General features: G+C 41.3%; 1 protein-coding gene across 1 annotated transcript in view; it reads left to right on the top strand.

The window, feature by feature from the left end:
* Positions 1-13105, top strand: part of STS (steroid sulfatase) — a 179677-nt gene that overhangs the window by 125929 nt on the left and 40643 nt on the right. Inside the window, exon 9 of the mRNA XM_090064043.1 lies at positions 1747-1868. Within this exon, the coding sequence (XP_089920169.1) occupies positions 1747-1868 (122 nt within the window). The remainder of the gene's footprint in view (positions 1-1746; positions 1869-13105) is intronic.

Below are 13105 nucleotides of genomic sequence, written 5' to 3'. Positions count from 1 at the left end.
TTTTTCTCTCCTGGTTAACCAGTGGGACACCTTCAGGAAGAAGGCTGAAGAATGGGCTGCATAATGCCTTATCCATAGCCTGAAAGTTAGAACATTTTGTTGAGAAGTTGAACTCTCAGGTTTAAACCACCTCCAGGCATGAACACCACATGCCCCCAGAGCCTGGGGGTGGGGGGCGCACAGTGAGCTCTCACAGGTGGTGGCAGCACTGTCAGCAGTGGGAGCATGGCAGCGGCAAGCCGTGAGCTCCTACAGGCAGCCACAGTGCTGTCAGTGGCAGGGGTGGGGTGGTGAGTGCCAACCAGGAGTCGGAGACCACCCACAGATGCCATCCACAATTGGGGACCACCCGCAAATGCCACTGGTGGTGTCAGCGGCAAGGACAGGGGGATGCCAAGCAGTGATCACCCGCAGGTGCCGCTGGCAGTGTCGGCGTCACCTTTTTCCAGGGGGTGCACTGCCAAGCTCAGGGGGTGCATGTGCACCCACATACACCCCTATGCATCACCAGTGCCTCCAGGCACAGGACCTAGAGTCTAGGTGTTCTGGTTACTAGATGAATGCTGTCAATGTTAAACTATTTAGCTAAAAGGTGGAAGAGCTTTGAAAAGACAAAATTGCCCGTGACTTGAAATTCCAGCATTTTCCCCCTGCCCATTGGTTAGGATGAAGGGTGACAGTGTTATATCATGTACTCTTGGAAATCTTTCATATCTGCCTCTGGCTTATCTGTTTAGTTTTCCAACTAGTATCTGTTTCACATTTTTTACAAGCATTATTTACAATATTTGGGAAAGAGATTTATATGATAATTAAATATAACTTGAATGATTAAAAGTTTTAACTTTCAAAAATTGTTTTTACAGGATGTCTTTCAAAATGCTTTAAAGTATAACAACCTAGCTGGCATGAATAAATCTCTAAAAACTGTTGTAAAAATTGTAATTCACACCATGTCAAAACTGTAACTTGTGATTTTTTTTTTCCTGTCAGTTAATTTTAACTAACTGATGCCTTAATTAATGGAAACATCCAGCTTTGCTGATTATGTAACTCCATTTCCTTCTAAATAGATTGGTGTCTTCAAAGAATCACCAAAAATGTCCAGCAGCCATTAGAAACTTTGTACATATAGTAAATATGAAGCCAATATATATTCAGGAAACTATTTATTTAAAATTTGGTATGACTGAATCTGTGTTTACTTCCATTACGTGTAATATCCTTAGCTAGAGCCTTAAAGTTTTTGTTGTTGTCTTCAGTGAATGTTCTCAGCCATAACTGGCAGAGCAGAGTCTATGAATGCAATGGAAATTTAATGTACTGTACTTGAGCTATCACATGAGCTATCATAGCAAAGCTGTGTTCAAGCTGCTGTAGTAGATCTATGTGTTTCTGTACCTGGCAGCTCCTGCTACAATAATTTCCTTATATGGACTTCATTGCTTCCCAAACCAAAAATAGAGAGAACAGGGTATGGAAGCTAATCATTCTTAAAAGGCAGCATTCAAAATTAATGACCCTTTAAACAATGCAGACAATCAAGGGAGAAAAGTACCCAAAGGTTTTGCTCCAAATTTGTCAATTTGTTGTGGCCCCTTAAGACATAAAAGGAAGGCTTGCTCTAACTTTCATGTAGAGCGGAGTTTGTGTTTATTAAGAAATGGAAATGTATAGTTATAGCTGCTTCCCAGGCAGGGAAGGTTTGAGTTATTTATCCTGACTTTGAAATGTTTTCTTATTCAGAATTATTGATGGACATGATCTGATGCCCTTGCTTCAAGGCAAAATTATCCAATCCAAGCATGAATTTCTGTTCCATTACTGTAATGCATATTTAAATGCAGTACGCTGGCATCCAGGAAACAGTAAGTAAATTTGCCTGTTCACACTTTAAATATTTCATATAATTTTTATTGCAACTTGAAAAGGATCAGGAAAAAGCCTTAGGCTATGATTACAAATAAATTTCTTAAAGTACCAGCAGCTATGTATCTGTTCTTTTTATAGCCTTCTTTGATCTGGGAAACACACCCGTCCATAGAGCCAGTGTATTATTTGACATTAATTTGATGTTATACAACAAAATTGTAGATCAGTACAGTGCTGAGACTTATATTATTTCAACACATCTTTTCATTTTTTTTGTTTGGGTCAGAGTCTCTATTACATGTTGCATTTTTTTTAAGTCATGGCCAGGTATTAAATAGGAATGTTTGCTGACTAGGTGCCTGGGTTTTATGCCAACTTGGCATTTTCATGGAAAGTAGCAAAGTAAAAAAAAGGCACCAGTGAGATGATGTTCCAAATTCCAAATGAATTATTACAATCTTACATGAGACTTTTTCATGCTTTTATGAACACTCTAATTTTGTTCTGAAAACCACAGAACAAAACATTGCCCACTGATTTGTTCCATTTAATCTAATAGCCTAATGTTCATGGTGGCACCTATCAGACAACATCAACATATTCTGTCCTATAAAAATTCCTGCGCTGAAAGTGGCTGTTCATATACTTGTTCCATTTTAACTGATACAGTGGCATATCACAAAGAGGTTACAGAACACTGACATGAGAGAAACTTTTAGGGTGGTCATCACCATGTACTTGCTGTCAAATGCCATGCTGTTAAGCTTATGTTTTTTTATTCTGTGGGGAGTAAAGGATTAAGTCAGTGATTGACAAAGTTCAAAAGTTTGGACCTTTGGTATGACTAATCATCCAGACATTCAGAGCCATAGCCAGTGCCAGAGGTATACCTAGACACGGTTGCATTTCTGCTCCCTGGACAGCACAGGATAGCATCCCTGGGCATCACAAAGTGGCTGGTTTGACAGCTCAGCAGCTGCAATTTTTGTGACCCTGCCCCAACTTGGCACCATGGATGGTGCCCTATTCTACAACCCCTGCCTTAACTATGCTACTATCCAGCGCTTTCCATTAGACTGGATAATAGGATGACAATCCTACAGAATTAAAGCATGGTAAAGAGGTTTTAAGATCTTACATGACTAAATAAGAATTTCTGAGACTAATGTGAGCAATTTTCCATTTGAGAAATAGCATATGACCATGTCACTAAAGAGTATTGTGTTGCACAATGCTGCAGTCTAAGGATATGATTATTTGTGCACTGCACTCCTTATACAGGATAAGGTACAACTGTGTTACATGGGAAGTATAGAGAGGGAATTCCCAGAAAACCCATGCATTCAAAGGTATATCACTCATTACCACTCCTCACTGGCTATAGTTACCGTGCAGTCATTTAGTACTTGCATACCTACGTATTAAACAACTGTGCAGTAACCAGAGCTACTGGGCAGTAGTGTCCTGGCATGGCTTTCAAGTGACACTGACTGCATTGTAGCTTGTTACTACTGTGCAGTAGGCCCATGTGAAATTTCACTGGCTATTTTGTTTCAACACTGTTTTGACTCTTTTGAGCTTGAAACAGCAAAATTGAAATGAAACAAAGGGCTTCGAGACAGCTTCAAAACAAAATGACTCCAGTCAAAACATTTTTAAAGTTTCAAAATGTTTTGAATCAGCCAGCCAGGTGGTGGGAGACCAGGGAGAACCAGGGGTGCGCTCCCAATTGGCTGCTGGGCTGTGCTCTAGTTGGCTCTACCAGCCCAGTGGCAGAAGGTGGGCAGAGCCAGTACACTGCTCTGCCTCTCACCACTGGGCTTAGTTGCAGTGCTGGGTTCAAGCGCTGCGATCAGGCTGAGAAAGGGATCTTAGTCTGACTCGCTTTCACTCCCCAGTGCTGTGATTGGGCTGGGGAACTCAGCCCAGCTGAATTCCCTTCCCCAGCTGAGTTTCTTCCCCCAGCTGGGCTGGACTGAGTTCCCTTCCCCAGTCCAATCACAGCCCAATCAAAACATTGAAACAGCAGTGAAACCATTTCAACGAAATGGAATAGAACAGTGCTTTTGAAATGAAACAAAACTTGAAATGATTCAGTGTTTCCTTGAATACTGCTGTTTTGCACAGCCCTACTCTGCAGTAATGTCACATCATGGTTTGTGCCACACAACGCTACTTTGTAGTAAGGAGCTACTGCACAGAAAGTGTCTCATGTAGATGCGGCCCTTGTAGGGTGTACTTACTCCTCTGGAGCAGCTAGCTGTTTTTCATAGCCTTCATAGGACAGAAGAGGTGGATGATGACGGGTAGAGTACAGGCCTTCTTCTCTGACCTCTGTGGGGGCTTAGCAGTTCCACAACTTAACTTACCAGAATGCAGGAAATCCAGCTTAGGCTACCATTCTCTCCGCATCCTCTCTCTAACCTGCACAGTAGAAAAGGCCAGTCACAATCTTTTTGTAATGCAATGCTTTGTATGCAGTGGTACTGACTGCATTTTTTGTCAGGTAGCCTTTATCTCTGCTGCTTTTAGTATAAGTCTCTGGAGAGTGTTCAGTTGTCATTTCTGCCATTCGTCTCTAAGCCCAGGTCTTCATAAATGCCTTTTCTGTGGAGACAATAAAACTGTATTGCTAAAGATATTTGATCAAGATACTCAAAGGTGTTCCACATTGCTTATCTCACTGCAACAATATGTTACTGTTGTAGAAAGAGATACTCCATAGCTATGTGCTCTTGTTTGCATATGATGTTATCAGGATTGCTAAAGGCATTTGCATAGCAAAATGTGTCTTGTATTATTGTTATTTTCCTCACTCCTGATTTCTCAGTTTCTCTCTATAGTACCCTGCTGTAAGAAGCATCTGATATGTTCAAAATTCATTATATTGCTCATTAACTGTTGCTCTTTAATGTCCCTCATCAAACTTAACTAACTTTTCTGAGCAGCAATTTCAGACACAATTCTTAGTTTTCTTATTACTTTTGCATGGTATTCTTAATACATATATATGAATACAACAACAATAGAACTATGTTTTATATTTTCATGAGTGCTGATTAATCCAATCATTTAACTGGAAACAGATTGAAACTTTTTACCCTTTTACAAGGTAATAAAAACAATGACATATTGTGGCAAAAGTTTACTCACTGGACTTCAACATTCATTAAAGAATGGGAATCAGTTCATATGCAACTGGTTCATTAAGAAAGGCTAGAAAACAAAAAAATAATGTATTAAACTTGGGTACCTCAATTTATTTACCTTGCCTTTCTAATTGTCTGTGCTTACCAAAATGTAGATGCTTTACTGTGCAGTAGTATAGTTTACTGTGCAGTAAGCGTGTGCGTCTACAAGTGTACAAGCTTACTGCGCAGTAAACCTTGCTAATAGTGAGTAAAGTTGCTACCTGCAAATGCAAGTAGAAAATTTACTTGCAATAACCAGGGATCCTGATTTTCTCTGATTTAAAAAAAAAAAAAGAAAATACCCAATTTTTGGATTAAAAAAAGGAATGCATAAAATTCCATGATTAAAATAAAACACCACAAATGTGTGTGTGTATATGTGTATTTTGGCTTACCTTTGGGTTACCTTTACACATTCACTCCAATGAAACACCACTCATATATGGGTGGTGTTTTAATCATGGGAAAAATGTGGATTTTGGGCTACTTTTTTAAATCCAAAATTGGGGATTTTTTTTCCAGAAAAAACCAGGATCCCTGGCAATTTAGCTGTGCAGTAGCATTCATGTAGACACCTGATTGGCAGTAAATCTGCTCCCAATTAGCCAGCCACCAGGGTGGAAGATTTCTCCCTGCCCCCAGGATCTGCCTGCTGCTGGGGCAGGCTCTACAACCAAAGCCTGGGGGGTGACTATCTCCTCCTGCCCCAGCAGCAGAGAGCTCCAAGCTTCCCACTCCAAGAGTGTGACTAGGGAGTGGAGGCTGGGAGATCCTTATGTCCCAGCCCCTGCTTTGCCATTGTGATTGGGAAGCAGGGGGATGGGAGATCTTTATAACTGTGAGACTCAGAGGAGACTCATGAGATCTTTATGACTCAGGCTATGGGATAAGAATCTCCCAGTACTGGCTCTGCAGTTGTCGAGCTGGCACAGGGAGCGCTATGCTGGTGGGAGTGGAGACCCTGTTCCCTCCCCAGCTCTATGCTCACATAGCTGAGCAAGGAACAGACTCCCCAGCCTGTTCCCTACCCACCACTGTGCTCATGGAGCTGAGCAGAAAACAGACTCTACAGCTCCACCCTGCAATTGTGGAGTAGGGACTGGGAACTGTCTCAGTCAGGGGCAGGTCCCAGCCCTGTGTCCCGATCAGGTGACTGAGGCATGGGGCTTGGAAAAAGCTGCAGGACTGGGGCAGTAAGCTGCAGTGAACTAGCTGCTAGCTGCCCTCTGGTGAGTCGGGGCAGGGAGCTGGGACCTGCCCCTCCCATGCAGCTTTTTCCAAGCCACATGCCCCTGACTAGGGAGCTGTGGCCAGGAGCTCCCTGCTGCCAGGGCAGGGGGACATTTTCCCCACCCCAGAAGCAGGCAGCCCTCCAGGGGCAGGGTGCAGTGTCCCAGCCCTGCCAGGAGACGGATGTCTCCTGGCCTGATGTTCCCTGCTAGAGATAAAAAAGGGCATGGTTAAGTAATCTGGATCTTTCAGTGTTCTGAAGACCTAGGGGAGCTTCCATTATACCAATCAATATTTTTATTCCCAAGGATTGATCCAGAGGAGCAAAAGAAAGATAAGGAGAGGAGCTTAGCTAAAATTGGAGAATATTAAGAGCTGATGGGTACAATAATGTAAGACCCAAATAGAGCATCTGGTGATTTGTCCAGTGGAGAGGCAGTCCATCATATGGGGAATTCCAGTAAGTTTCTAAACTCATTGCATACCAGCTGCTCTTCAGAAAGTCTCTACCTTCTTTTAACTTACTGCAATATGTTTCTTAACTCATACCCTTGGTTTATATTAAAATTCTTATACTGAATAATTGGATACTGTAGTATCCAATTGTTTATTATTAGCTACAAGCAATGAGAATAGCATCTGGCATGTGTGGTTCTCTTCTTTATCCCTTCCCCTCCCCAGGGGGCAAATTTTCTTTGGCTATTTTTAAACTTTTGTTTTGATTGTGAATTTTTATTTTGATATGACTAAGGCATTTAAGAAGTCTCTTGAAGTGTTTGTAGCCTTTGGGAATCAGCGTGAGGAGAATGCCATTTCCACTCAGCACCTGTCAAGATGGATCAGATTTGCACTGAGACATGTTAAGCTTTAACTGAAAATATGAAGATTCTCTTTAGTACAATCACAGCAGTATTGATGGCCATAATGTTTCTATCTTAGCAATGTAGGGTTGCTATGCATTTTATTCACACATTTTCACCAGACCACTATCTAAACCTGGCATCTAAGTCCGATGCTCACTTAGGAGACAGATCCTACCGTTCTTGTCCAATTAGAACTTGTCAGCTAAGATGGAGAATGGGATCCACCTCCAAGGAAGAATATTCTGAACTGGTCCGGACCTGTAGGGAGCAAACTAGGAAAGCCAAGGCTATAACTGAACTCCAACTAGCTTCGAGTATCAAGGACAATGAAAAGTCCTTTTCAGATATGTGGGGAGCCAGATGAAAAGCAAGGGCAACACTAGACCCCTGCTAAACCAGATGGGACAACTGACAACTGATGCACAGGAGAAAGCCAACCTATTAAATGGGTACTTTGATTCGGTCTTTCATCAGTCCCATGGGAAACCTATGCCCACTATGGGACAGGGAGGTGTGGGTGAGGGACCTCCCCTGCCCTCCATTAATGCTGACCTTGTGAAGGAACACCTTGAGAGGCTGGATACCTTCAAGTCAGCTGGCCCTGACAATCTGCACCCCAGGGTACTCAAGGAGCTGGCAAGAAGCATAGCCCAACCCCTGGTACGGATCTTTGAGAACTCCTGGTGCTCTGGTGTAGTGCCCAAAGACTGGAAGAAGGCCCATGTGGTGCTTAACTTCAAGAAAGTGAAGAAAGTGGATCCAAAAAACTACAGGCCCATCAGCCTGACCTCTATCTCAGGGAAGGTGTTAGAAAAGTTTATTAAAGAGGCCCTCCTTAATGGACTGGTCGATGCCAACATCCTGAGGGATAGCCAGCATGGGTTTGTTGAGGGTAGGTCTTGCTTGACCAATCTCATTTCTTTTTATGACCAAGTGACCTATCACCTGGACAAGGGAGAAGAGATTGATGTCATATATCTTGACTTCAAAAAAGCCTTCAATCTGGTATCCCATGATCACCTCTTGGCAAAACTGGCCAAATGTGACCTTGGGTGCACCACGATGCACTCGCTGGGAAACTGGCTCCGTGGTCAGACCGAGAGGGTGGTAATTGATGGAAGTCAATTGCCATGGTGCCCTGTGACCAGTGGGGTCCCCCAAGGGTCTGTCCTTGGATCCATATTGTTCAACATCTTCTTTAATGATGTAGACATTGGAATCAGAAGTGGACTGGCCAAATTCGCTGATGACACCAAACTCTGGGGTAAAGCATCCACACCTGAGGACAGGAGGGTGATCCAGGTGGATCTTGACAGGATCATGAAATAGGCGGATGAGAACTTGAAGGTGTTCAACACTGAAAAATGCAAGGTTCTCCACCTTGGGAGGCAAAACCTGTAGTATTCTTATAGGCTTGGCAGTGCTACACTGGCTAGCACTACAGAAGAAAGAGACTTGGGGGTCATCATTGACCACAAGATGAACACAAGCCTTCAATGCGATGCTGCAGCTAGTAAAGCGACCAAAATGCTGACTTGCATCCATAGATGCTTCTCAAGCATATCCCGTATATCTTGTACTCGGCCTTGGTGAGGCTGCAGCTGGAGTACTGCATCCAGTTTTGGGCCCCACAATTCAAAAAGAGTGTGGAGAAGCTTGAGACAGTCTGGAGAAGAGCGATGCACATGATCAGAGGTCAGGAAAACAGACCTTAGGATGACAGGCTGAGAGCTATGGGGCTCTTTAGCCTGGAAAAGCGCAGGCTCAGGGGTGATCTGGTGGCCACCTATAAGTTAATCAGGGGTGACCACCTGTATCTGGGGGAACATTTGTTCACCAGAGCACCCCAAGGGATGACGAGGTTGAATGGTTATAAACTACTGCGAGACCATTTCAGGCTGGACATAAGGAAGAATTTCTTTATTGACCGAGCCCCCAAGGTCTGGAACAGTCTGCCAGCGGAAGTGGTTCAAGCACCTACATTGAACACCTTCAAGAGCAAATTGGATGCTTATCTTGCTGGGCTCCTATGACCCCAGCTGACTTCCTGCCCTTCGGGCAGGGGGCTGGACTCGATGATCTCCCGAGGTCCCTTCCAGCTCTAATGTCTATGAAATCTATGAATCTCCCCTTCTTGGGGCTTGTAGTATTAACAAGACTCTGAGAAATGGGTGTATGCAAAAAAGAATTTGCAGGTTATTTAAGAGTTTTGCCCTTCCCACATTCACACTTACTGCTAACTGTTTCTAATGTTCACTAGGACTGCCAAGGTTTAATGGGAGAAAATGAGGTAGTTGGGGAAGACCTTGGTGCTTTTTGAACTTGACTCTGAATATTGAGTACCACAAAGAGACATTTGTGTTGTTACCCTTCTTGAAGTGGTCAGCCTACCTTCAGAGTCCTGTGACTAAGAAATGGAAAACAAAGTCAGACATTTCCTTGATGCAATTCTATTTCATAGCCCCACCCCCCTCCACCCTACAAAGTAGGCCTTAGTCTCCCTGTGCCCCTGGAGTAGGCTAGCTAGAAGAGTAGCTCCTTTTCAGCTACTCTCTATGATGAAGCAAAATCTGTTCAGCTTCTTATAGTCCCTTCATCTTTCTACCAGCTGAGGATAGATGAGGAACATTTATTCCTTCACCCAATGAAGCAATAAGATTCATTGTAGAAGCATGAACTCTTCTTACCTTAAAGTAATTTTATTTGTACCCAGAACCTGGTATTTTTTAGCTGATGCTTTGCCCCAAAGAAGTGCCAGGATTTTTTTCAGGGCCATTCTCCAAATGATCCTTTTGTCTCTTGCTTCCTTGCAGCCTTCTCTTTGGTTTAATTAAGCCTGCATATCTGAGAGGAAATAGAAAAAAACACATGGAAAGACAATCTTCTGTCACTGTGTTTGCTGTTGTACCCCTCAAAGACCTTTGGGCAATATCGAGATCCTGTGGATTCTTCATGTCCTGGAATAATTGTTTCCCTATTTTTTAGGTATTGATAAAGAAACTCTTGATTGCTCCATTAGTTAGCTGCTCCCTGATGCCAGGCTCCCTGAAAGGAGATGGCTAAAAAGAAAATGAATATCCTGTTGAAAAGCTTCAGGGAAGTGCTATATTTGCCCAAGTGAGGCTGTCCAGGAGCTGCCTAGCTTCAAATAACATATTAAAGCAACACCTTTGAAAAACTGTAGTTTTTGGTATGTAACCTTTCTTTTTCATAATTAGGCATTACCTTAATTGGTCAGGATTCTAAATCATTAAACATTTACATTTTAAGCATTATCAATGATAGGGTGCCTTCTGCTTTTACTTTCTCTTTCAAAAACTAAGAAATGTAAAGTCTTATGCAATGTTCTGGTCACTGTGTATGTCAAATTATTCTTCAGCCTGTAACTCTGATCATAATCTATTGTTCTGCTGGTGTTACCAGTCTGGCATTTCTGTAAGTATTCAAGCTAAAATTTAACATAAAGGAATACAGTGAAAAAATATCAAGAGCTGCAGCTCTGGAACTTTACTGGCATATGAATCAGTGCTATTAAAAATGCATTGCTATGACAACTTAATTATAAGGAGAGCATTCATCAGATAAAGAGTATATCTTTGGTTGTATGGAAGTGTTGCATCCTTCAAACTCCTCTCATTGTGGGCAAAATCTCCATTCTGTAAGGGGTAATATATTGCAAAGCCTTTGCAGTAAATACTTATGTGCCTTGTAAACATTCTGGGATACAATGCAACATAGTACATATCATAAAGAAATAATAATCCTAATAATATTTTAGTACTATTAATAAAAATACAGATAAATGTCAAGGTGACTGTACTAACAGCAGTTTACCTTTTCTGTGACAAATCTGCATTGAGTTAATACAGTACAATGAAAACTATTAGTTTTATATAATGACAGGGAAAGGGAAGAAACATAGTATTTTGTTTTACTGAAAGTGTTTACTGATTTATCTAGGGTGAAATAGAGCAACTTCTTCTTTACTAGACTATAAATTAAATCAGTGTTTTTATTGCCTCTTTTGCCCTTTCACAATTATTTTGCTTCCAGGTAGCAAAATTGTGAATATTGATAAGATTTTCTTGAAAGCCTTGCCATGGCAAATTAAACTGAAATGCAATATTCAATAAAATCAAAACAGTGAATCCTGCAAATATAAATCAATTCTAGAAAGAGGCACAAGATTCACTGAAAAATATTAATCTGCGTAGACACATAGAAAAAACAAACTGATGTCAAACTCCTGCACTGCTCTCTGTCTCAGCCAAAGAGAAAAAGGAAAAACAGTCAAGTTATCTTCTTAAAAAGCATAAATGAAAGCATTAAAACTCTCATTATACATTTACTCTTTGTGTATGTTAGCCACGGATTGATAATACTGTTTCCCATTATATTTTTTCTTCTCGTGTCATGTGTTTAATTCTCTTTTCTGTGGCCATTAATTTTTACCATGTACTGCTGCTTTTTCTCACTAAGAATGTGTCTCAATATATTGGTTAAGGTTTTTTTGTACCCATTTCATATGCATAGTGAATAGTAAGTACATGAGGCAGAAAAAGTCCAACTTCACTTCTTTTCGGTCTCAATATTACTCATGATACAAAAATAAAAAGTAATTAAAATCTTATTTAAAGGAAAAAAGTCAAGGTTGCCACAATTTGGATGGCTCATTAGAGACATTTTTAAAGGTGGCTGATCTTCAGAGGATGGCTACTCAGCAAATCTGAATTTCCTTTAAGGTGTAACTACTACAGCTGCCAAACAGAGGAATCCAGAATCACTTGTGACTTTTCAAAACTTTGGCCAAAACCTCTAAGTGATGTATATACTGTAAAGATATTTATGATGGAAAGCCATCACGCCATTTTCTTTTAAATGTTGAAACTACATTGTGTTATTTTCTTTAAAATGTTTAAAACCCACTAGAGATAGATGTAAAGTGCTATTCAGTGTATAGCACATTCAATTTAAAAGACACTGAACAAATGGTATTAGTAAACGAAAGCATTCCTTTTGAAATAATCTCTAATATACTCTGCTTTTGAATAAGCATACATGCAGACATTTCCAGGACCTGATCCATTATCATGTGGTTTATTTTAAGCCATGTGATTATAGATCGGGTCCCATTTGTGCAGACATTCACCGGTGCTGGGAGCCCACTGAGAATGTGATCTAAGTAAATTGCATTAGGAAAGGTGTGGGCAGGATCGGCTGGGGCATATGGGTTCATGGGGCGAAGAGGTTGACAGGTCCATGGTTGAGATTGCCCATCCAAGGAGCCAGGGGTTAAAAATACCTGGTCAGAGTGGGGCAGGGGGCAGGAAAAACACATCCCTGGGGCTGGGGCTGGGGCTTCTCAGCCCCAGGGCTGCTCTCTGAACATGAATACACTTTCAGTAGTTGGGTCTAACCCTTTCCCAATATAATTTAATGCATCTCCTGAAATGAACTAAGATTGGGCAGGTCAGAATTTAGATCGACCTAACCCTCATTAAATTCACCTAACATATCCTAAGGGATATAGGTAGTGGAAGCCTTATAGATATAACTAATAAAAGAATAGAAATATATCCTCCCATTTTTCAAATTACAAAATCTGAGAAATTTCAAATAGTACTTCTTGTGAATTTTGACAACAACTGCAGTAAATCAAAATTGCTTCCATCAGTGTCATTAAGACCCAGGTCGTTCTGTGTCTGTATGGCAGTCAGTGCCAAAACCTGGAGTCCACATCCAATCTTTTCTGCATAGGATTCCAAAAGATACATCTATTTATCTAGAGTATGAGAGTGAAAGATTTGACAGTTTGCAGATTCCAAACAAGAATATATAGGATTAATTTGCAGGGCATATTAAAATATCAGAGATATTTTGTCAAGTTTTGAAATGAATTTAAAACAAAACCTGCTCTCAGGAGTCATTTTAAATCAATATAGATGACTG

The sequence above is a fragment of the Crocodylus siamensis genome, chromosome 1 (genome assembly GCF_052110815.1).
Source record: "Crocodylus siamensis isolate JL-2025a chromosome 1, ASM5211081v1, whole genome shotgun sequence".
Taxonomy (NCBI): domain Eukaryota; kingdom Metazoa; phylum Chordata; order Crocodylia; family Crocodylidae; genus Crocodylus; species Crocodylus siamensis.
This window is presented reverse-complemented; position numbering and strand designations above follow the sequence as displayed.